This window comes from Nuphar pumila, chromosome 7 (genome assembly GCF_984573655.1).
Source record: "Nuphar pumila chromosome 7, dmNupPumi1.hap1.1, whole genome shotgun sequence".
Lineage (NCBI taxonomy): Eukaryota > Viridiplantae > Streptophyta > Magnoliopsida > Nymphaeales > Nymphaeaceae > Nuphar > Nuphar pumila.
In genome coordinates, this window is record NC_143255.1 from 92,670,342 (window position 1) to 92,696,953 (window position 26,612).

Genomic DNA, 26,612 nt, shown 5'->3' on the forward strand with positions numbered 1-26,612 from the left:
ATTGAAAATCATTTGATAAGTACTCTCCACCCGAATCGGATCTAAGAATGGATATTTGACTTTGAAATTGATTTTGAACTTTTGCATGAAATTCTTTAAAGAAGTTAAAAACTTCCGATTTAAAGTTAAGAAAATAAATCCATACATATCTAGTATAATCATCAATAAAAGTAACATAATACGAATAACCACCTTTGGATAGAACCGGAGATGGTCCCCAAACATCGGAATGCACCAATTCAAAAGGTCTTGTTGTCACAAAGGTTCTAATAGGAAAAGGAGTAGACTTCATTTTTCCAAAAATGCAATCTTTGCAATTGATATCTTTTTCTTTACAAAACTTGTGTCCAAAAGGAAAAAGATACATTTTAGAGTAACTTGGATGTCCAAGCCTTTTATGCCAAGTTTCAATATTTTTGTCTTGGACATAAGTACAAAATGAGGTATTTGGAAGCGTTAAGTTATCCATAAAATAAAGGTCTCCCTTCCTATGGCCTTGCCCAATCCGCTTCCCGGACCGGAGATCCTGCACAAAGCACCCTTGGGATGAGAAAGATATTTCACATCCATGGTCGACTATTTGAGAAAAGGAAAAAAAGTTAAGATTTAATTTTGGAACTGTTCTAACTTTGGAACAAGAAAATTTTGAACATTTTTAGAATCAAAAGTTCCAACACCATTTATTTTGAGAAAAGTTCCATCGGCCGTAGAGACACAAGATATTTTTGAATTGGTGTGCACATTGGATAATGCATTTTCATGAGGAGTCATGTGAAAAGAAGCTCCGGAATCTAAAATCCAAGAGTACGTACCGGGAGGTGGCAATGGCGGCACCGGAGGTGGAAGAAGTAGCCTTTAGAATTTGTTGGAGAGCCAAGGAAATTTGTCCAAGAGTATCTTTGAGATCTCCGTTCTTGCCGTCATCTTCTTTGGTGGATGATTCTTCAACGGAAGCCACCTTTGGCTTGAATGCTCCATTTAGCTTTAGGCAAACGGGTTTAATATGCCCCGGCTCATAACAATGATGACATATAATCATTTTTCTTCCACCACTCCCTTGCTTACCAAAATGAGGTGGTTTGTATGTTTTGACATGATTGCCAGGTTTAGATACGGCAAGAACTTCATCAATGCTTTTACCCATATTATGCCTAGTCTCTTCTTGAGTAATCTCGACAATAGCCTCTTCTAAGGGAGAAAACGTAGATCTATGGAGAAGTGAGGATCTAACTTGTTCAAATTCGGGACGAAGCCCAAATAAAAATTGAAACAATCTATCTTGTTCCATTTGTTTTTGTCTTAGTACCACATCCTCCGTAGACACCCATTTAGGCTCTAAAAGAGCCAATTCATCCCACAAAGGATTTAGAGCACTATAATAGTCTTGTATGCTCATGTCACCTTGTTTTGTAGTTCTCACTTTTTCTTGCAAAAAATAAGCTCTTGCAAGATCCTTTTGGGTAAACATACCCTTCATAAAAAACCAAGCTTCATTTGCCCGGCGGAATTTTGCAATATTTGCACATACCTTAAGTTCAACATTATTCATAAACCATGCTAGGATTTTTGCATGGTTGCTCTCCCAATCTTCCATTTGGTGATGATAATCTTCAATAGCCTTGAGACGAGCATCACCTTCAAGTGCTTTCTCTTGATCTTTTTCCATCTTTGTGAGCTTAAGTTGGGGTTCCGGAACGGTTCCCATTACATAACCCCAAAGCTTCTTACCTTTGAGATTATTCTCCATTGCGGATGCCCACATCATGTAATTTTTCCCATTGAGTTTAAATGATAGATCGATCTTGACTTTCATTGCTACAAAATGGAGGTGTGAGAAAAAAAAGGAAGTAGAGAGATACACGATTTTACCTTAGAAGATCGTATGACTCTGATACTATGTAATGAAATATGTGGAAGAATCCAAGAATGCTAAAGCATTCACTATGTCCCACACGGACAAATGCAACAAGCATAAGAGAGGAAATCCACTAAGGGATATACGAAGGGCCTTATAAAAAGGCTACACACATGAAAAATAATATCACTATTATTGAAGAGGAGCTCTCAAGAGCAATACCACATACAAGGGGGGTTCCCCCTATTTATAAGAAAAGGAGATCAAAGGGGCTCCCAATAGAGTCGTTGGGAGCCCCCAACGGTCACAATTGTGACTGTTTGGGGCCCCAACGACTCCATTGTGGGGCCCCTTTTCGGTATCCAAAAATACATTTAAAAAATAAAAAATAAAAAACAGTGAAATAAAAGAAATAAAACAAGTACCCCTATTGGGTACTTGTGAAAAGACCATAATACCCCTATCGGGTATTATGGTGAATATACATCTATATTTATATATATAGATGTATTATTACATATTATTACATATGTTTTAACAATACTAAGATACATAAGTGATCCCACAAGCTGCCGATAGGGAGTAGGATTTTCCAAAGAAATTCCATTATCACCCTTCATTTTTTAGAGCACATCTTCCGGAGTCTTGCAAATCTTTTCATCTGTAATGCCGGACCTGTCAAGAATCTTGCAAGCCAGTTTAGTCTGAGACAAAAAATAACCTCTATGAGAGTAAGCAACTTCAATACCCAAAAAGTATGTCAGATACCCTAAGTCTGATATTTCAAACCTTTCTTTTAGAGTGAATTTGATATTTCTGATTCTCTTAATATCACTGCCTGCTATTAGCATATCATCAACATATAACAACAAAATTACAATTCCTGCATCAGACTTTTTGACAAAGAGAGCAGTGTCAGTATAACAACAATTAAATCCAGTTTCAACCATTACTTCATTAAATCGATCGTACCAAGCTTTTGGAGCGTGCTTTAAACCGTACAAGGCTTTTCTAAGACGAAGAACTTTACCCTTTGATATATCCATGCCAGGGGGCCCTCCATATAGACTTCTTCGTTTAGGTCCTCATTCAGAAAAGCATTTTTAACATCCATTTGATATATGTTCCATTTTTTAATAGATGCAGTAGTAATCAAACATCTTATAGTGACCATTCTTGCCACATGAGGAAAAGTTTCTTCATAATCAACACCATATTCCTGGCTATAACCTCTAGCTATCAGCCGGGCCTTATATCTTTCAAGAGTTCCATCACTCTTGATCTTAACCTTAAAAACCCATCTACATCCTATTATCTTTTTTCCTTCAGGAAGATTTTGAAATTCCCAAGTCTTGGCTCTGTTAAGGGCATAAAGTTCATTATCCATTGCATTTCTCCATTCTAATCTTTCTTTAGCTTCTTCGAAGTTTCTGGGTTCTTCGTATGAGTGAATGACACTAAGGCAAGCCCTATGTTTTGGAGAAAAGAATTCATGGGATATAAATTTGGAAGGATTTCTCCTAGGTCTTTCAGTTCTTCGTAAGTTGCTATCTTGAGAGGGCTCACTAAAATCACTATATCTTTCTATCGCACTTCTAAACGTATTTCTATCTCTACGTGAGTATGTAATTGGTTCATTTAAACTTCTACTGGTTGAACAGACAAGGGAACTTCATTATCAACATTTTCATTATTTGTCTCATCATCACTGAAGAAATCTTCATTCGTATTTAGTAATTCAAATAAAAAGGAGTAATCAACATTATCGGGGAGGGTTGAGTCCTTCTCAAAACCACTTTCATTTTCCAAAAAGGTGACGTTCCTTGAGATATACAGTTTATCATTCTGAAGGTCATAACACCTAAAACCTTTCTGTGTTTCTGAATAACTAAGAAAAGCACAAAGAATGCCTTTAGGAGATAACTTATCATTTTTATCAGTGAGAACAAAACATTTGCAGCCAAAGATTCGTAATATGTTATAATCGGGTTCTTTTTGATATAAAACTTTAAAAGGAGATATTTGACTTAAATTTTTGGAAGGAAGATGATTTATAAGATAGACAGATGCCAGGGCAGCTTCGGCTCAAAAGTTTTTTGAAATCTTTTATGAAATAAGTAGAGTCCTTGTAGTTTCAATAATATGTTTATGTTTTCGTTCGGCTAAGCTGTTTTGTTGAGGAGTTTTGGGGCAAGATCTTTGACGAATGATCCCATTACTTTTTATATAGTCTTTAAATTCATTTGAGAGGAATTCACCCCTGAATTTGTTCTAAAGATTTGTAACTTTCTATTGAATTGGGTTTCTATCATTATATGAAAATTCTTAAAAGTGGAAAAGACTTTATGCTTATGTTTTAGAAAGTATATCCAATTGTATCTTGAATAGTCATCAACATAAATAACATAATATGAAAACCCTCCCTTAGATACTACAGGCGTGGGTCCTCATACATCCGAATGCACAATTTCAAAAAGTTTAGTTGAAAACATAGATCTTGAGCCAAAAGGTAAGCTTTTCATTTTTCCAAGAATACAATCATTACAATTGAAATTTTCTTTACATAATGTTTTAGCAAAATGAATATGAGAAAGCTTGTCAATATTTGGATGCCCAAGGCGTTTATGTCAAACATTTATATCTTTATGTTGGGCAATGCTACAAAAATAAGTTTTTTGAACTTGAAGAGACTCCATAAAATAGTGGTCACCCTTCCTAGAGCCTTCCCCAATCAACTTCCCGGACTGACGATCCTGTATCCAACATTTATGTGATGAGAATTTTATATCACATCCAAGATCCGAAAGTTGAGAGACAGAAAGCAAGTTCAAATTTAATTTTGGAATAAATCTAACTTTGGAAACAAAAAAATCTTGTTTTTCAAAATCTCCAATTCCTTTAATTTCAAGAGAAGCCCCATCCACAGTAGAAACAAAGGATGGTGAGAGGTTTTTAGAATAGTTGGTTAGTTACATTTGGAGTCATATGAAAGGATGCACCTGAGTCTAATAGCCAAAGAATTTTACCTGGATGAGAGAAAGAGGACGCAACGGCTCCAGAAATAGATCCCTTGAGGAATGGTTGAAGAGCTTCAATAATTTGATTTATAGATAGATTGGCATTGTTGGAGGAAGGTGACGTCTCCTCTCTGAAGGTTGTCGACATTGCCACCATCTTAATGACACACGATTTTACTATAGTCTTTTCTTCCATATTGTTTGTTATTTTCTCTTCCTCCTTGATTCTTGTTGAAGTAGGGAGGTTTATAAGGTTTAACATTGCTCTCCGGTCTAGATATAATGTAAGCTCCCTCATCCTCGTTTTTAGAGGGGACGACCAACACATTTTGATTGGTTTTATTCATTCCCGATCTAGTTTCTTCTCCACTTAATTTGGTAAGAGCATCTTCTAAAGGTGGAGAAGAAAAAAAAGATAAAAGAGATGATCTAGATTGTTCGAATTTGGGTCTAAGCCCATTTAGGAAATTAAAAAAGTGATCATCTTCAAGTTGTTTTTGCCTTAGTTCGATTGCCTCTCCACTCCATTTAGGTTCGAGGATAGCAAGTTCATCCCATATAGCGGATAATTCGGCAAAATACTCTCTAACCGACATCTCTCCTTGTTGTAGAGATCAAGCTTTCTTTTGGAGGTAATACTTATGGGGCAAGTCTCTTGATGTATACATTCGTTCAAGATACTCCAATACTTTATATGCTTCCTTGAATTTCAATATATTGTCATTAATCTTGGTTTCTATCGAAGAGAAAAACCATGAAAGAATTTTGTAGTTTTTCATCTCCCACTCTTCATGCCTTTTATTGTATTCTTCAAATGCCTTTTTTCTTTCTTCACCGTCAAGGACCTTAATCTCTCATCTCTCAATGATAGTAATTTTAGGTTCGGGTTCGGGAATAGTTCCTATAACATATCCCCAAAGACCCTTATCTTTGATATGAGCCTCCATATTTTCGGCCCATACATGATAATTAGATCCATTTAATTTGAAGCCAAGAGAGAAGTGGGAGTCCTTTTCGCCCATTAGAGAGAAGAAAAAGAGTAAGAGATGCGTACCACAAAGAGATATAAGGTCCTACTTGAGGTAGGATGCTTCTAAAATATTGAATGAAGAAACTAGTCTTCACTCCAATCACCCACACGCTTTTCGAGGCACCCAATAGAGAGAAGAAAACACACAATTTTCTTTTCTCCCAACCAAGCTTTGATACCATGTAAAAATATCTTCAAAAATGTGCACTACAAGCACAAGCTCCACGAAGGGATACGTGTACAAAGACACACCAAGAACACTTGAATAAAAAGTACACAAATGTACAAAGAGAACACTTGAAATGCAAAAGATTGAATCTATTGAGCAAAGGTGAGCACAAAGGCTCCCAAAAGAATGAATACAATTAGAGGGGACACACCCCTATTTCAATCACATTTTCATGTCGCCTTGAGTAAATTTGACTAAACCTATTTTCTCTAGCGAGGACTTGCTCTCCTTTCTCCCCTTGACTCTCCATCCTCTCTCTTCCACCTTCCTTTTCTTCAAAGGGAACCAAAAAGACAAGTCAGTCTAATTTTCTGTCTTTTTTTCATACTGACTAAAATATAGCACATTCTTATGAAACAACGTACTGAGATATCCACACTTCCCTTCTAACAAAATCATAGCACTTGTACCCTTTTTGACCATTGGTGAAACCAATAAAGCAACACTTGACAACCTTAGGAGATAATTTATCTCTGGACAAAACATACACGACCAAACACCTTTAACACATCATAGTTTGAAGCTTTTCCATATAATTTTTGAAAAGGATATATGCCTTTAAGTACTCCAGAAAGCCTACGATTTATTTGATAAATGCTCAGTTGAACTGCATCTGCCCAGAACACTTTGGGTACTTCTCCTCCAAACAGAAGCACTCTTATTATCTCCATGATATGTATGTTCTTTCTTTATTTTGCTCAGGAGTGTAGGGACAAGATTTTTTATGAACTACACCTTTATCTTGCAGGAACCTTTCAAATATATAACTGATATATTCACCACCAGAGTCAGTTTAAAGAGTTTTAATCTTAGTTGCAAATTGATTCTCAATCATGACATAAAAGCTCTTAAAGATTTCAAAAAGGTCACTTCTATTTTTTATAAAATATATCTATATAAATCTTGTACAATTATTTATGAAAGTTACAAAATAGGATGATCTTCCTTTTGACACAACAAAAGGACTCCACACATCTGAATGCACTAGATCAAAAGGACCCCTTGATTCCCTAGCACTAGACATGGAGGACAAAGCATGACTCTTAGCGAGTCTACAACTCACAATCTTTGACATAATTTGACATAGCTAACTTGGTTTTTCCAATACTTCCCAATGACACTAAACTTTTCAACCTAGAGCTGAAAATATGACTCAGTCTCTGGTGCCACTAAACCGACTAATCTATAATTAAAGCTTCATATCCGGTTCCAACTTTCTCTTGCTTTCTCGTGTCAATCCAGTCCAAGTAGTATAAATCTCCTTTTCTATGGTCAATCCCTATCTTCTTCCCTGGCAATTGATCCTGCACAACACAACCAACATAAGAGAAGATAACATTAAAGTTAAGTTTAGTAATTTGACCAACATAAATAAGATTCATTGTAAAGGATGTAACATGGTAAACTTGAGAGAGATTGAATTTACTACCAGGATAAGAATCACAAGTAATTGAACTTACTTTGGAGACGAACATAGAAGAACCATCTGCAGTGCGAAAGACACCGCTTATGGGTTGACAATTATCTAAGATAGATTCATGAGGTGTCATATGACATGAAGCCCCAAAGTCTATTAGCCAGCTAGAAGAATGACTTGAGATACCTGAGAAAGCAGTACCAGAGAAGAATGCATGGGTGGCAGATGAAAAAAGACTAATGGTTGACCGAACAAGAAGCTTTCGTTGTTGAATCTGATGGTGAATCTCATGTTGAACTTGTTCTAACCTCTGAAGCTACCCACCACATATCACTTTGCTACTATCAGATGATAGGCCAACTGACAGATCATCCTTGGACATTACACGACATTATACCCTCACTCTCAGAAGAAGCTGCATATGCCCCACCTTGCTTTTTCTTAAGAATGAGACTATAATTTTTCATATGCTCAAAGTTCTTGCAATAGTGTCACTTAACAGAACTAAGGTCACCTCTTTCACCAAATTCCAACTCTCCTCATCCTCCAGTCTTACCATCACCTTTTCCACCTGATCTACCACCCATCTGCCTAGATACAACCATGACATTATCTCCATATGAATATGATCCAAGAGACTTCATCTTAGTCTCTTCTCTTCTGCATTGACTTGAGTTACAAATGACAAGTGGGAGCGATGCAAAATGACACTCCTCGTTCCATCAAAATCTTGTCTAAGTGCCATGAGGAACTCAATAACTCTATCAGTCTCTCTGTTCAAGAAGCCCCAAACAAGTTTGGCATGATGTACAAGACGTATACTTTGTACATTTCTCACATCTCTTCTGGCGCTTTATAAGTGCAAGCGCATCCGAGATTTTCTGCATATCTTAATAAGATTCTTCTATGGTTTTGTTTTCTTGCAAATACTTCTCAACTCTTGAGTGAGTTGACAATGCCTTGCTCAGTTCTCTTGTCTATAGATTTGCCTGAGGTACCCCTAAGCTTCTTTTGTCTCATGAAATTTAGAAATATTCATGGCAATTCTCTGTTCCACAGACCTGAGAATCCATGCCTTGACTCTCGCATTGTTCATGACCCATTCCTCTACAGTCTTATCGAAACCCTCATCAGAGACCTTGGGTTTTACCTTGGAACCATTCAAGTAGCCTCCCAAACCTTTTTCCATAACCACTGCTTCCAAGAAATCAGCCCAATATGCATAATTAGTTTTATTCAACTTTACTGGGATAATTTGAATCCCTTCGTTCTCCGTAATAACACAAACATCCAATATCACCAAAATTAGAAGGAAATAGACCCACCCAAATTACACCAAAATCCAAATAAGAATCACAAAGCACCGTTTACACATAAGGGATGCTGAAACAGAACATACAGAACACAAACTCAGCAAAGAATGAACAGTCAATACCTTAAAGCCCCAAATATAGCTTACTTCCAGCTATAGTCACTCCAAATGCCATTCAAATATCTTCCAAAACCCCAAAATGTCTGACCCAATCAGTTTCTCCAACCCCTTATACCAGAAACAACCTGAATAGGACTGATTTGAGCCTTAAAAAACCAAAAACTGAAGCAGATTAACTGATTTTCTCAAATCTGACTGAACTTTTCAAGAAACTAAGAAAATCTTGAAAAAATCACCAAAAATTCAAAACAACTCCAAATGAAATGGGGTTTGATTTGTTGATCTTCTAAAATCAAACCCTAACGAGCTGTGGATTTAAACTAACAAAAACTGAGCTGAACAGACCAGTTGTTCTTCTCTTGATGATGTGAGCTGATGTCAGCACAGTACCGATCTTCAAGCTTCTCCTCCTTCCAGAATCAGCTGCTCATCTTCCCTGTTCCCCCTAGCTCTGATACCATGTTAAAATCTGTGAGAATAGAAAGGGAGAAGCAACTAGAGTTTCCAAGAACACCAAAAAAGGAAAGCGGCAACAAATATGCTTTCAATATATCATCGGGAGAGGTTTTGCCTCTTTACATAAAAAAGGGTCGACCCCCTTTAGTGTACAATAAAGAATGACAAAAAGACTAAAATACCCCGTAGTAATAGGTAATGTACAATAAGTCCTAATACAAGAGGTATTACACAAAAATGTAAAACATTATATTACATAGATACATAGTTTTCAATAAGTCCCAATAAATCTGGCCTCTAACTCCTGATCTTCAATTTCTATCTAATGAAGTGTTGATCAGTCTCATTGTTATTTTGTTTGTCCATAATGAAGAAATTTTAGTGGCACTCTTATTGTGACAGAATATATTGGATCTTGGAAGTGTTTAATCTAGCCCATCAAATAGATTTTTGACCCATGTCACTTCAAATGTCATTGCTGCCATGAACTTGTACTCAGTCATACTCTCTGTTCTTGATTGCGCCACTGCCTTTTGTTTTCGACTACTCTGGGCTACTAAGATTCTTTTTGAGAAAAATACAAACACAATATTCAAACCAGATCTTTTGTGCAATGTGAAAAGGAACCGTGGTTGTATCAGTTGATTTTGGCATGCTTTAATATACTGGGTTTCTTGTCTCCATTTAATGAATAATTTACCCCTTGGAACTGACATAAGCATCAATTTGAGGATTTTTCAGATTTTATGAGCTGACTTGTCTAGTCAATGAAAGAAGAATGAATGGTCATTTGTTTCCTGAAGTAAACAAAGTTTGCCTGCTTGTACAAGAAACTAATTTTATTTTTTCCATCAAGTTAGTTTAAATTGGTTTGCATTTAGTCAGGCCAACTTGTATTTCTTACATTACCATACAAACTTATTCCCTCAACTATATGTGTTTCATTTTGTGCATTAGAAAACTTATGGGTTGTTCAGGTATCTGAATGTTTTGTCATTCTGCAAACTTTCAGGTACCAATGCTGAAAAAGCCATTCTTTTATGAATTGAACATTTATATCTTTTCTTGCCTTCTGGTTATTATTATTATTATTATTATTTCTATATTTCATGTTGTTTCTCTAAAATTTTGGGGATGCTCTATGCAGGTTCTTCGGGTCTCCTATGATAAGAACAGACGGTCGTCTCTCCAGAAGTCACGTAAAGAGCTGAGGTTGAGAGATCAACTTACTAAGCATCAGCAATTGATTTCTTGCAAACGGAAGAGGACTTCAGAGGGCAAGTCAATGGCAAATGTGGAAGCAGATGTTGATAACTTATTGGGAAACGAAACACATACAGATGCAAAATTGGCTGTATCTGGTTCCTCATTACCAGACGATGATACAAAAAACCTGGAGCATGAAAATGTTTTCCATGCCCCTGTGCAAGTTTGTGATGTTCAGCTGAATGCATCTGATGATGATACTCATAGCAACACTGCTGAAGAATGTCTGCCAGAAGAGGATATTGAAGAGGTTAATGATTTCATTAGTCAATTCGCTTTCTCAAAATTGCGGCCTACTCGTCAGAGAAAGTTCAGATGGACACAAAAAGCCGATAGGTATGTGATGAACTTGTCTCAACAACTTGATTTGTTTGGCAAAATTATAAGTACTTCTATGCAATACAAGTAGCTGATATCATCCAAGTAATTGCAATTTATCATCTTAACATTCTCATGATGTCCTTCCTCGCAGGCAGCTGCTAATGCAATATGCAAGATACCGTGCAGCTAAAGGAGCAAAATTTCATCGTGTCGATTGGGCCTCCATTCTTGACCTCCCAGCACCTGCAGATAGTTGCAAACGCAGGATTGCCTTATTGAAAACTGATTCAAGTGTTAGAAGGGCTATAATGAACTTGTGTAACCTGCTGGGTGAACGTTATGCTGAGCATATAAAGGAAATAGAGGAAAGGCAAATTTCCAGTGTTGTTGATAATACCTTGATGTGTCGAAATTTCTCATCAAATGGGGCTTCTGGAAGAGGCATTTCCAGGGACTTGGAAAATATAGAGGACTTGAATCCAGGAAAGCCATGCTGGGATGACTTTGAAGATCCATGTATCGAGAAGGCTGTTGATGAGGTGCTTCAGTGCAAGCAGAGGGTTAAATTGGGGATTGTTAAAGGGGCTGGAGTAAGAACTGGGAGAGAACCTGATAGAGATTTGGATAATTGCATGCAGGGAACTTTTCAAGCTTCTATTGATATCAATAAATTTAACTCTGATTCCATGGAGAAAGGGAGTGATTCTCTTTGCTTCCAGGTTTCTGGGACCGAGGATCAGCAGATTTCATCCCTTGATCTTGGAGAAGGAACTCAAGTTACTGGGGAAGGTGTTTCTACATTGGAAAAAAGTAGACCAAATTATCTTCGCCAACGAGGAAAATTTCTTAAACTTCTGCAAAATAGGGGTCATAGTGTCAAGAAGATAGTCCGAAAATCATTGGCAGTCGCCAATGCTCTGGAGCTTATCAAGCTTGTCTTTCTGAATTCATCAGCAAACACTGAGGTGCCTAAGTTTCTGGGAGAGACTCTACGTCGTTATAACGAGCATGACATATTTGCAGCCTTCAATTACCTTCAGGCGAAAAAATTTGTGGTATGTTTTTGTTAGTTACCCAATAGATATATGTTGACATTGGTGTCTGCCACTTGTTGCATAGCTATCTTGCTGATGGAGAAGGCAATCATATTTGGATGGGGTTTGGCTTTTGTGCATATTTGAATGTTTGTGATTGTTTCTTTGGCTCAAAATTTTCACATAATCCCAGATCTACTTGAGTTGTTGATGTGTTGCGTTTGTCGCTAAATGGTGTGGATTCCAATGCACTCCAAGATGATCTTCAAGACTCAAAACATTGTACAAAACTTAAAAATTAAATGACACATCAAAATGTAAAGGGATAATTTATTCATAACAGACATTAAAAGAAATACAAAAGTAAAATTACATTCTAGCCTCACTACAATACACTTAACGAAAAACAATACAAAACCCTAATACTACCTATCACTCTCTAAACCTTAGAGAAAGAGAGAAGAAAATTAAAGAGGAAGAGAGGAAGTCCTCTCAATAGCCAACAAGGGAAGCCTCCCAACTGCTAGAATTTCTAACCGTTGGGACTAAGCCAACTTGTTTGACTTAGTCCCCAATATATATATATATATATATATATATATGTGTGTGTGTGTGTGTGTGTGTGTGTGTGTGTGTGTGTGTGCTATACTATATACATAAGTACGTATATATCAATATATACATATATATAAAAATATACATTTAATCTTAAGACACCCCCTTCAAACTTACAGTGACCCACTGTAAGTTTGTAAATACTAATAAGCAACCCATTATATAAAAATATCATTTGTCTTTATCGATTTTCTTCATTCATTGTTTCCTTCAGGAGGTGCTTTATCATATGCTCCATTACACAAGGGATCTTTAATTGTCATTACTCCTTGAAAACCTGTAAATAGAACAAACAAAACATCCAACTATACAAAAACATATCTTAAGAAGATTTCAAATCATAATTATATTAGCTATATATTTACGGAGAGAGGATGATCAAGCACACAATATAAAAACTATTTAATTTAACATCATTTAAAGATCACAAACCATTAATTTCAAATAAGATAAACTTTTAGCATTTTAATCATACATGAAAACATGCATTATTTAAAGGAAATACACGTATAAAAGACATGATTATTAAAGAAAGAATCCATAAGAGAGTTAAAATCACACGACAGTTTTACATAAAAGAAGACATAAGAGACAAGAGTGTTAAAGAAACATTAATTTTTCAAAAACATTTAAAGTAAGAATTTTGAACAATCATTAACTACAAACATGATAGTCATTGACAAACTCAACAATAATAGAATAATGTTACGAGAGATGAAAACAATGAAAATCATGCACATATATATTTATCCCAAAAGACATACTAATGTATAACAATCATAAATTTTCATCATTATCAATACTACGAAGGAATAACTCAATAACAAACCATCTTTACATAGCAGAAGATATAAATAGGCATAGATCAATTAGAAACAATATTTAAGCTAACAATTAATGCATATATGAAGGAACCATGCAATAGTTTAAAATCAATAAGTCACGTATGGATCAATAATAAATAAACAAACTTTCAAGAACACGTACTAATAAGCAAAAATAAAAGAATCTCAATAAAGTTTCACATAAATACAGTAGAAGTGCCCAAGCACTCACGAGCCATCAAATGCACACAATATCCACTATGGGCATACACATTTAAGATTTTACTAATGAAATGATTAGAAAAACATGTAATAAAATATGCGAAAGTTAAAAAACAAAACAAAATTTAAGACCACATACAAGTCCATTATAACATAAGAGTCAACAAAGGGCAACATAAACAAGAAATATATATATTAACGAGTATATATTTGAAAAAGCATGTACTTATACAAATCATGCAAGACAATTAACCATGAAATAACTCATGCAACTAAAGTATAATGCAAAATGCATGAGAATATTTCAACAACCATTTCTCATAAGAGTTTAGACAAATTACTAATAGATTTACAAAAACACATACATCATAATGAATGAATTTTGCAAATTAAAACACTGGTTTAACCACCACAAGCAATCACCTCCTAGGCCTCCAAACCTCAAATCAAGTGTATCAACGACTAGAACAATATCATAATCATCATGCCACTAAAGGACCAAGACACACACGAAGGTGTGTAAAAACATTTCATGTCTACATATATTGACACTTCAAAAATAAGTGTATCAATGACTAGAACAAGAACATAATGCCTACGAAGGGGTAAAATCACACACGAAGGTGTGAATAAATCTCTCGTCTACATATAATGACACTAAAAAACAAGTGTATCAACGACTAGATCAAGAGTATAATGTCAACAATGGGCTAAAATCACACACGGAAGTGAAAATAAACATCTCTTGTCTACATGTAATGACACAAAAAAACAAGTGTATCGACGACTAAAACAAGAGTATAATGCCAACAATGGGCTAAAATCACACACGAAGGTGTGAATAAATATCTCTTGTATACATATAATGACACTTAGATAAGAGGTATAAAAAAGAGAAGACACCCGAGATAAGAAGGCTTGTAGTAGAAACATACTAATGCCATAAAAAATATTAATTTTAAGCATATTTTGAAACACCATGGTTTCAAAAAATAGATACAACTCACCCCAACAAACATCTCTGATTCAACAATAACAAGGCCAAAAAGAATGGTGCATCATATAAAAGTTTGTGATGAACAATACAAATGCCATAAGGAGGCAATAAATACTCACGAAAATCAATTTTCAAATAAGTGAGTTCATATATAAGAATCGATTTGAAAAATAAAGTATCAAATCAAATCTTAATAACGGTAGATGTAAATTTTGGATGAATATAGTGCAATCATATGCACAAGTGTCAATTGATGCAATTATATGCAATACAAGATGTCTTATAACAATTTTCATAATATTGAATAAGCAAATAAATGAGTCATGCCCAATATAGGCACTCTTTATAGAGGTGGTGGAATTGTAAAGTTTGAGAATCTCACAAAAGATCAAAAGTCTACCAATGAGAGCCAAGTGCAGTAAGTAAATCTTATACAAAAGATTAATAAATCTCATTAAAGAGACAAGAACACATATAACTTAAGAAGTTAGAGCTAAATCATAAGTCTATTATGAAGCAATTGAAGACAATCAAATTGGAGATTCTCAAGTATATCAATATGCAAGAGAGAAATCTCAAAAGATAAACACATTTTATACGATAACTGAAATGAAATGGGAATCTTCGAAACACGAGCTTAGATTCACAAGGGAAAGTGTCAAGAATGACACTAAAGCATAACCCTTAAAAAGGGTATAACTGGAAACAAAATAAAAATAAAAATGTATTCTTTATTGATATGAAAAACCAATTGCTTAAGAAGCATTGGAATTAAATACAAGAGGGGCTGCACCCCTTTATATACATAGCTGAAAGAGGACTCAATAGAGCTGTTGGAATGTGTCAGTCCAACAGCTCTATTGCTAGTCAAGTCTGGACAGGACTTGACTAGCAATAATCATTCTAGTTCAAACTGAACTAGATGACATAAAGACAAAAAATAAAAATAAAGGGGAAAAAATTACAGAAAAGAAAGAAATGAAAAATGTATTTATATATATATATAATAATATAATATTATTATATATATGTACAATTTTACATTTTAACACTCCCCCTCAAACTTATGGTATAATGAGTGAAAGTTTGTTTAAGAGAAAGTGAAATTGGGGAGCAGCGAGAGACTTTGTAAAGAAGTCTGCTAACTGATATTCTGAAGTGACATATGGCAGATCAATTATCCCGTGTAGATATTCCTCTTTGACGTAGTGACAATCCATTTCGATGTGTTTGGTGCGTTCGTGGAATGTTCTGTTACTGGCAATGTAGATCGCACTTTTGTTGTCACAACACATTTGTGAAGCCTTTGTTGCTTCAGCTCCCATGTCAGCAAGCAGTCGTCGGAGCCAAACTACTTCCATGGTCGTGGTTGCCATGGCTCTGTATTCAGCTTCGGTGGATGAGTGAGATACCTTCTGCTGCTTTTTACACCTCCACGAGATCAATGATTCCCCTAAAAAAACACAAAAGCTAGTGGTTGAGTATCTGTTATTGGGATCACCTCTCCAATCAACATCAATATATGCAATTAAATCAAGAGAAGAGGAGGAAGATAAGAAAAGTCCTCGTGAAAGAGAGGACTTGATGTATCTGATAATATGCATGACTGCTCCCATATGAATAGAAGTAGGAGCATGTTGAAATTGACTTGCTGTGTGAATAGCATGTGCTATATCTGGTCTAGTAATGGATAAATATGAAAGTGCCTCGACAAGCTGTCTGTAAGGAGTAGGGTCTGCAAGAAGTTCTCTATCATCAATCTTCATTTTAATATTAACAACTTCTGGACTATCAACTTTCTTATCATCAGTAATACCAGACCTGAAAACAATATCAAAAACAAATTTAGTCTAAGATAATAAATATCCTCTAGGAAAATAAGCAACTTTAATGCCTAAAAAATATCTCAACAAGCCCAAATCAGTCATTTCAAAATGAGATTTAAGAAATGTTTTGATTGTTTCAACTCCCTGTTTATCGCTTCCGGTGATGATCATATCATCCACATAGAGAAGAAGCACAATGATCCCTGCATCAGAATTCTTAATAAACAAAACAATGTCAGTTAAACAAAATTGAAAACCAATATCAATCATAACACGACTAAACCTATCATACCAAGCTTTTGGTGCTTGTTTAAGTCCATAAAGAGCTTTTTCTAAGCGAAGGACTTTACCCTTAGGAATACTTAGACCAAGAGGGGGTTTCATGTATACTTTTTCAACTAGCTTTCCATTTAAAAAAGCATTTTTGACATCCATTTGAAAAATAGACCATTTTTTGATAGAAGCTAAGGCAATTAAGGTTCAGACAGTTGTCATACGAGCCACCAGAGCAAAGGTTTCTTTATAATCAATCCCATATTCTTGGGCATAACCGTTTGGCTACTAAACAAGCTTTATATCTTTCAAGAGTACCATCACTCTTGGTTTTAATTTTATAAACCCATCAACATCCTATAGTTTTCTTCCCTGGAGGAAGATCTTGAATATTCTATGTAGAAGCCTTTTCAAGTGCATCTAATTCAGCTTTCATGGCTTCTATTCATTTGATATAATTTTTTGCTTGAAAATATGTGGATGGTTCTTCATATGAGTGAATTAATGCAATAACTGCCCTATATGTGGGTGATAAAGACTCGTATAATACAAACTTTTCTGGAGGCCTCGAGACTCGGGATGATTGTCTAGTTGGAATGTTAGAATATTTTTCAAGTGCACATGGAGGATTAGACTCTTGTCGCCTGGAATATTGAATACTAGTATCTCTATGAACTTCTTCATTTTCAACATTAAGATCAATAATTCTTTGATCATCATTAAAGTTACAGTCAAGGTCATATTCATCAGATATTGATGTTAGATCTAGCAAAAAGGAGTACTCAGTGACGTCTTTTAATTTTCTAAAATCAAAGAAGCTCTTCTTTTCAAGAAAGGAAACATTTCTAGACACATATAGTCTATTATTTTTGAAGTCAAAACATCTATAACCTTTCTGTTTTTCAGCATATCCTAAAAAGACACAGGGAATCGTACGAGGGAAAGATTATCATTTTTGTCAGTAAATATGAAACATTTGCACCCAAATATTCTTAGTCTAGAGTAGTCTGGAGAAATGTTCATAAGTTTTTTAATGGGAGTGATATTTTGTAACGAAGAAGATGGCATCCTATTAATGAGATAGGTGGCAGTTAAGGCAGCTTATGCCCAAAAGTCTTTCGGGACTTGATTTGCTATTACTAAAGTCTTATTGGTTTCTATAATATGGCGATGTTTTCGTTCTTCCAGTCCATTTTGTTGAGGTGTATAAGGACAAGATCTTTGATGTGTGATGCCATGCAATTTAAGATAATTTTGAAAATCTATGGATAAAAACTCTCCCTCTGAATCTGTGCGAAAAATAGTAATATCATTTTGAAACTTGTTTTTAACCATATTATGAAAAGTTTGAAAGTATGAAAATACTTCAGACTTATGTTTGAGAAAGTACATTCACGTATGTCGGGAGAAATCATCGACAAAAATAACATAGTAAACAAATCTTCCTTTAGAAATTACTGGTGCAGGACCCCAAACATTCGAGTGTATTAATTCAAGTGGTCTTGAAGAGAAAAAGGTTATGTTTTGAAATGGTAATCTTTTCATTTTGCCGAGAATACAATCTTTACAATCAAATGATTCAGAGTTACAAAATTTCCCTAGATTTGAAAAATGTTGGATTTTGGCTATATGTGGGTGACCAAGTCTCTTATGCCATAATTCCAACTCTATTTTTTGAATATTATAACAAAAAGCTTTCTTCAGCATTTCCAAAAAAAATCCATGTAATAGAGTCTTCATTCTCTATGGCCTTCCCCCAATCAGCTTGTCTGACTGGCGATCCTGTACCCAACAACCATGAGAAGAAAAAGAAATATTACACCCATAATCAGAAATTTGAGATACAGATAAAAGATTTAAATTTAATTTGGGAACATGTCTAATTTCTGGAATAGAAAATTTCTTTGTTTTATAATTTTTTTCAAAATTTCCTATTTCTTCTATTTCAAGAGAAGTCCCATCAGTTGTAAAGACCTTTGACACACTTGTTTTATTTTTAACAAATTTGGATAGACTTTGATTATTTGGGGTCATATGAAAAGATGCACCAGATTCAAGGAGCCAAGAAATTTTACCTAGATCAGAAAAAGATGAGGCTGCTGCGCCGGTTGAAGCTTCAGATGAGGAAGATGCACCTTTGATGAGAGGCTGAAGAATCTCCATTAGTTGGGCCTGGGAAACTGGTGCATCCTGATCTTTAGGCTTCGATCCAGCAATTGCAGCTCTTTTTTCTCTCAGCTCCTTAAGTTTGGGACATTGTGGCCTGTAGTGTCCCGGTTCATGACAGTGATGACAAATAACTTTCTTCTTATCATAGTCACCATTTTGTCGGTTAAAGTGAGGAGGCCTATATGATCGAACATGATTCCTTGGTCTAGACACGGCTAAAACGGAATCATCTTCAATTTTTAAAGAACCTTTCCGGATACGATTTTCTTCCATTGTTAACTCTTCAATAGTTTCAACAATAGAAGGAATTTTTCCCCGGTGAAGTAGGGCCGATTTAATGGTTTCAAATTCCGTCCTTAATCCTGTGATAAACTGGTAAAAATGTTCAGCATCAAGTTGTTTCTGACGAAGCTCGATGTCTTCGGTACAATGCCACTTTGGTTCTAAAAGGAAAAGTTCTTCCCAAAGTTCGGACAATCCATTGTAATATTCACGAATAGTTTTGTCTCCTTGTGTCATCATTCGAGCTTTTTCTTGGAGGTTGCACACGTGTGCAATATCTTTAAGGGAATACATATTCTTAAGGTATTCCCATGCCTTATCGACATGATCAAATTTGGCAAGACTTGAGCATTTTTTAATGTCAACGTTATTGATAATCCATGACATTATCTTCGCATGATATATTCTCCATTCTTTCTATTTCTTCTCGTATGAGGCAATAGCCTTGATTTTCTCTTCTTCCGATAGAGGGACTTCTTTATCTCCCTCATTTTTAGTAAGAGATAGCTTAGGTTCCAAATCAAAACCATCCACAATCCCCCATAGGCGTTTTCCTCATATATGGTACTTCATGATTGAAGCCCATGTTCGCTTAGTTTCATAGGCATGATGGTGACTTTATCATTGTCATCCATCGATTACAAGGAGAGAAAGAATAGGGATAGAAGAGAAACAAGAAGGAAAATGAAAAAAAAGAAGAAAAAAACAATACAACAAGATGTGAAATCTTCCCCAATGAAGTGATAAGACACTTCTCTTCAAGTGGCGAACATTTTTGCAAACGGGCACAGAAACCGATGCAGCTTTTCCTCAAGATTTAGTACTTCCGCGGTTCTGATACCATGAAATGAAATGAAATGGGGATCTTCGAAACACGAGCTTAGATTCACAAGGGCAAGTGTCAAGAATAACACTAAAGCATAACCCTTAAAAAGGGTATATCTGGAAACAAAATAAAAAAATTGTATTCTTTATTGATATGAAAAACCAATTGCTTAAGAAGCATTGAAATTAAATATAAGAGGGGCTGCACCCCTTTATATACACAGCTGAAAGAGGACTCAATAGAGCTACACAGTCCAACAACTCTAGTGGACTGTGTCAGTCCAACAACTCTATTGCTAGTCAAGTCTGGACAGGACTTGACTAGCAACAGTCATTCTAGTTCAAACTGAACTAGATGACATAAAGACAACAAATAAAAATAAAGGAAAAAAATTTACAGAAAAGAAAGAAATGAAAATGTATTTATATATATAATAATATAATATTATTATATATATATGTACAGTTTTACATTTTAACAATAACAAGTCAAATTTATGCCTTTCAATAATTAAGGCATATAAAAAAAGAAAATCTTAATCCAACACATGTCATTTGAAAATAATCTTTACTTAATAGAGCAATATTGTTCAAATATATATGAAATAACACATTCAAAAAAGTCTCATTAAAAATAGATCACGATAAAGGATTATGCTTGATTACATCATAAAAATTTCAAAGATAGTGCATACATATGTCAAGAAATATAAATTTTAGTATTTTTCCAAAACACAATATTATAAAAAGCCACATATTCAACTTTGAGTGGATAAATACAAAGGTGTTCACTAAGGAACACACTCACAATACCCACAAAGAGAACAAAAAGGAGGTGTTTTAAACAAACACAATCACAAATCCCATAAGAGGATACACAATAAGGAACAATACAAAAATAAATATTTTTTATCAAATAAAATGAGTGTGTAGAAGCATAAGCAAAATATAGTTTTACACTACACATATCCATAGTCTAAGACATCAAAACATCAAAATTTTTTACATACTTCATAAAAAATATTTATTTTTAACATAATTTTTTTTAAAACTTACCATACGTGTAAAAGACAAGAAGCCAAAGATACATATCGGAATGCAAAACCTTTGAATCCATTTCATTTACTAATACAAATCCTTTCCAAGACCGATGCCTCTCTCTTATACCATGGCACTGATGTTAAATTTTATATATATATATATACATACAATATACCCGATAGGGGTATTTTAGTCTTTTTACATAGTTCTAGAAACAACTATTATAATTAGGTTAGTTTCTTTTTTGTATTTTTTACTTTTTATTTTTCTTTTTCCTTTTTAAATAGCGTTGGGTATCCCAACATAGAGTTGTTGGGACCCCCACCGGTCATAAAGGACTATTGGGGGCTCCCAATGACTCTATGTGGGAGCCCCCAATAGCCTCTCATTCTTCCTCTTTTTGTGTATAAATAGGGAACTTCTTCCCTTGTATTTGTATGTATTCCAATGCTCTCTTTAATAAAGATTTCATTTTTTTATTTGCTTGTGTAGCCTTTCAAGGCTTTTGTATTGTCCTGTTGTGGACTTCTTGTATTTCTCTTATGCCATCGTGCTTATCCATTATTAGACTTTGTGAATGCTTTTACGTTCTTGGGTTATATTTTCGCATACTTCATTACATGGTATTAGAGCAAGGTTTTGCTCTTGATTTTTGTTAAAACTATATATTGATAGCTTGTGATTCGGAAATCTCTTCCACACTTTTTGCTGATCCTCTCTCTAAGTCACTATGGAGAATGAGCATAAGATTGATCTCTCATTCAAGTTAAACGGCACCAACTACAGAATGTAGGCATCCGCTATGGAGAACAACCTCAAGGGCAAAAAGCTTTGGGGATATGTGATGGGCTCCATTCCGGAACCGCAACTTAAAATTACCAAAATTGAAGGAGGACAAGAAAAAGCTCTAGAAGGAAATGCTCGCATCAAAGCCATTGAAGATCACAAATCCAAGATAGAGGATTGAGAAAGCAAACATTGCAAAAATACTTGCATTTTTTGTGAACAACATGAAGTTAAAAATATGTGCCAATATAGCCAAATTCCGCAAAGCAAATGAGGAGCAGGAAGAGCTTTGGTGAAGAAGTCCAACAACTGGTGCTCTGATGTGACATATGGCAATGTAATAGTTCTTATCAGATATTTGTTATGTAGATAGTGACAGTCCATCTAAATATGATTAGTACGTTTGTGGAAGGTATGATTGTTTGCGATGTAAATTGCACTTTTGTTATCACAACATATCTTCGAAGGCGTGTAGATGACTATGCCCGTATCACTGAGAATGCTTCGAAGTCACACAAGTTCCATGGTCGTAGTGACCATTGCACGATATTCGGCTTCAGTTGAGGATAACGATACTTTGTGTTGCTTCTTGAATCTCCATGAGATCATTGAGTCACCTAAAAACGCACAAAAACCTGTAGTTGAGACTCTATCATTGGAATTTTCACCCCAATTAGCATCAAAATAGGCAAATAAATCAAATAAAGAGGATGAGGAGAGAAAAAACCCCTTGGTTATGGTATTCTTGGTGTATCTGATTATTCTTAAGACAACACTCATATGCATAGTGGTATGAGCATGTTGAAACTGACTGACTCACTGAACTGCATGAGCTATGTCTGACTGAGTGATAGATATGTATGTAAGAGATCCAACAAGTTGGCGATAAGGAGTAGGGTCTTCGAGTAGAGTCTCATCTTCTAGTCTCAATTTGGCATTAATGACTTTAGGGGTTTCTATCTTCTTATCATCTGAAATACCAGACTTAGTATAAATGTCAGTAGCAAGTTTCATTTTAGAAAGAATGTACCCTTTGAGAGAGCATGCAACTTCAATACCTAAGAAGTATCCTAAGAATCCTAAATCAGACATCAAAATTTTCTTTTAAAATTTTCTTGATGTCATTGATTCCTTGCTTATCACTTCCAATGATAATCATATCATCTACATAAAGTAGAAGAATAACCACCATAGAACCTGTAGTTTTCACAAAAGAGCAGTGTTAGTATAACACGAATGAAAACTCAGATGAGTCATCACATTACTAAATTTATCATGCCAAGCTTTTGGGGCTTGTTTTAGATCATATAAAGTTTTTTTAAGTTTGAGAAATTTTTCTTTTTCAATACAAATCCCGACGGAAGATCCATGTAAATTTCACTTAATTCACCATTTAAAAAGACATTTTTTACATCTAGTTGATAAATGAGTCATTGTTTAATAGATGCAACAACTATGAAGGTCTTAATACTAGTCATTCTGGCAACAGGAGCAAATGTTTTTTCGTAGTCAATGCCATATTCTTGAGAATATCCCTTAGCCACTAGTCTAGCTTTGTAACGTTCTAAAGTCCCATCACTCTTACTCTTAACTTTGAAAACCCATCTACATCGTATAGGTTTCTTTCCTATGGGTAACAAAGTTATCTCCAGTTCGAGAAGTTGATTGGGCAAGGCCATAAGGAGGGAGATCTCTACTGCATGAACTATCTAAACCTTCCTACCAACTCTTTTTGTATTTATGTCCAAGATAAAAATATTCAAACTTGATATAAAAGATTTGGACATCCCATTTTCTCTAAGATGTATCTTTTTTCCTTTGGAAAAAAAAATTGTAATGAGAAAAAATTTGCTTGTAAGGATTGTATTTTTGAAAAAATGAAATCCACTCCTTTTCCAAATAGAACTTTCATTGCTAAGAGACCTTTTGAATTAGTGCATTTGGATGTTTGGGGATCTTCTCTCGTCATGTCAAAAGGAAGATACTCATATTATATGACGTTTATTGATGATTTCACTAGATATGTATGGATATACTTTATTAGTTTCAAAGTTGATGTCTTCTCATTCTTTAAAAACTTTCGTATGATTGTCAAAAATCAATTTTCAAGCAACATCTATATCCTAAGATCCGATTCAGGTGGTGAATATTTATTAAATGAGTTTCAAAATTATTTAGAAACAAATGGATTTTTTCATCAAAGATCATGTCCTAGAACTCTCCAACAAAATGGATTAGCCGAAAAAAAATCTAGACACATCTTGGAAACCACTAGGGCACTACTGATTTCCAAAGAAATTCCAAAAAGTTTTTTGGGCCAAAGCCGCTCTAACAATAACTTATTTAATAAATAGAATGACCTCATCATCTTTACAAAATGTATCTCCCTATAAAAAATTATTTGAAAGAACACCCGACTTCAATTGATTGAATTTTTTTTGTTGTAAGTGCTTTGTGCTTTTTTATAAAAGAGATAAATTATCTCCCAAAGCTATTGAATGTGTATTCTTAGGTTATGGAGAAAACAAAAAAGGATATACATGTTTTGATCCAAAACATAACAAACTATATGTTTCTAAATATCTAACCTTTTTAGAAAATGAAAATGATTTTGAGAAGACCAAGGACGACAATGAAGTTGAATATGCCTTTCTATTTGATCTTTTACCACAAGAAGAGTTGATCTCTTATGATAATTCCTTGAATTACAAAGGGGATATTCCTAAATATCAATGAGAATAATAATGAAAATATTGAAGAAACAATACATATAAGTTATGATATTGTTAGTAGACCTATGCAAACTTATACCTGACATGATCAAAGAAATCCTATAAATGCCTTAGAAAAATATTCCCAAGGTTCAAACATAGAGGAAACCTCTCTTACAAGATCCAATCGTATTTTCAATCCATCAAATAGATTTGTATCCTACGACACATTACCACCAAAATATAGGTCATGTCTAATTGCATTACATTCATTTCATAAATCATCCCATTATAATGAAGCAAAAAAACTTTCTCAATGGGTTGAAGCTATGAATTTAGAACTTAGTGCTCTTGAAAAGACTAAAACTTGGGAGATAACTTCGTTACCCGTAGAAAATAAATCTATAAGATGTAAATGGGTTTTTAAAGTTAAGACCAAGAGTGATGAGTCTTTAGAACGTTACAAAGCTAGACTAGTGGCTAAGAGATATTTTTAAGAATATGGTATTGACTACGAAGAAACATTTGCTCCTGTTGCCAAAATGACTAGTGTTAGGACCCTCATAGTTGTTGCATCCATTAAACAATGACCCATTTATCAATTAGATGTAAAAAATGTCTTTTTAAATGGTGAATTAAGTGAAGAAGTTTACATGGATCCTCTCTCGTGGATTTGTATTGGAAAAAGAAAAACTCTTAAACTTAAAAAACCTTATATGATCTAAAACAAGCCTCAAAAGCTTGGCATGATAAATTTAGTAATGTGATGACTCATCTGAGTTTCCATTCGTGTTATACTAACACTGTTCTTTTTGTGAAAAGTACAGGTTCTATGGCGGTTATTCTTCTACTTTATGTAAATGATATGATTATCATTGGAAGTGATAAACAAGAAATTAATGACATCAAGAAAATTTTAATGTCTAATTTAGGATTCTTAAGATACTTCTTAGGTATTGAAGTTGTGTACTCTCTCAGTGGGTACATTCTTTCTCAAATAAAACTTGATGCTGACATTTGTATTAAGTTTCGTATTTCAGATGATAAGAAGATAGAAACCCCTGAAGTCATTAATGCTAAATTGAGACTAGAAGATGGGACTCTACTCGAAGACCCTAATCCTTACCACCAACTTATTGGATCTCTTACTTATCCATCATTCGGCTAGACATAACTCACAGAGTTCATTCAGTCAGTTTCAATATACTCCTATCACTGTGCACATGAGTGCTATTTTAAGAATAATCAGATACATCAAGAATACCATAACCAAGGGGTTTTTCTCTCCTCATCCTCTTCATTTGATTTATTTGCCTGTACTGATGCTAATTGGGGTGACAATTCCAATGATAGAATCTCAACTACCGGTTTTTGTGTGTTTTTAGGTAACTCAATGATCTCATGGAGATGTAAGAAACAACACAAAATATCGTTATCCTCAACTGAAGCCAAATATTGTGCAATGACCACTACGACCATGGAGCTTGTGTGGCTTCAAAGCCTTCTCAGTGATATGGGCATTGTCATCTTTACACCTTCGAAAATGTGTTGTGATAACAAAAGTGCAATTTATATCGCAAGCAATCATACCTTCCACGAGCGTGCTAAGCATATTGAGATGGACTGTCACTATGTACATGACGAATATCTGCGAGAAATTATTACATTGACATATGTCACATCAGAGTATCAGTTGACGGACTTCTTCACCAAAGTTTTTTTGTTCCTCATTTTATTTTTCTTCTTAACAAACTTTTGGTCATCTCCCAGTAAAGTTTTAAGGGGAGTGTTAAATTATATATATATATATATATATATATATATATATATATATATATATATATATATATATATATATATATATATACCTGATAGGGGTATTTTAGTATTTTTATGTAGTTGTTCTATAAACAACTATTATAATTAGGTTAGTTTCTTTTTTGTATTTTTTACTTTTTCTTTTTCTTTTTTTTTCCCTTTTTAA

The 26,612-nt window shown here is 34.6% G+C and overlaps 1 protein-coding gene across 1 annotated transcript in view; it reads left to right on the forward strand.

Moving 5' to 3' along the window:
- Window positions 1-26,612, forward strand: part of LOC149832483 (B-block binding subunit of TFIIIC) — a 94,957-nt gene that overhangs the window by 61,177 nt on the left and 7,168 nt on the right. The window contains exons 10-11 of the mRNA XM_090014522.1: window positions 10,584-11,038; window positions 11,175-12,078. Of these exons, the coding sequence (XP_089870648.1) occupies window positions 10,584-11,038; window positions 11,175-12,078 (1,359 nt within the window). The remainder of the gene's footprint in view (window positions 1-10,583; window positions 11,039-11,174; window positions 12,079-26,612) is intronic.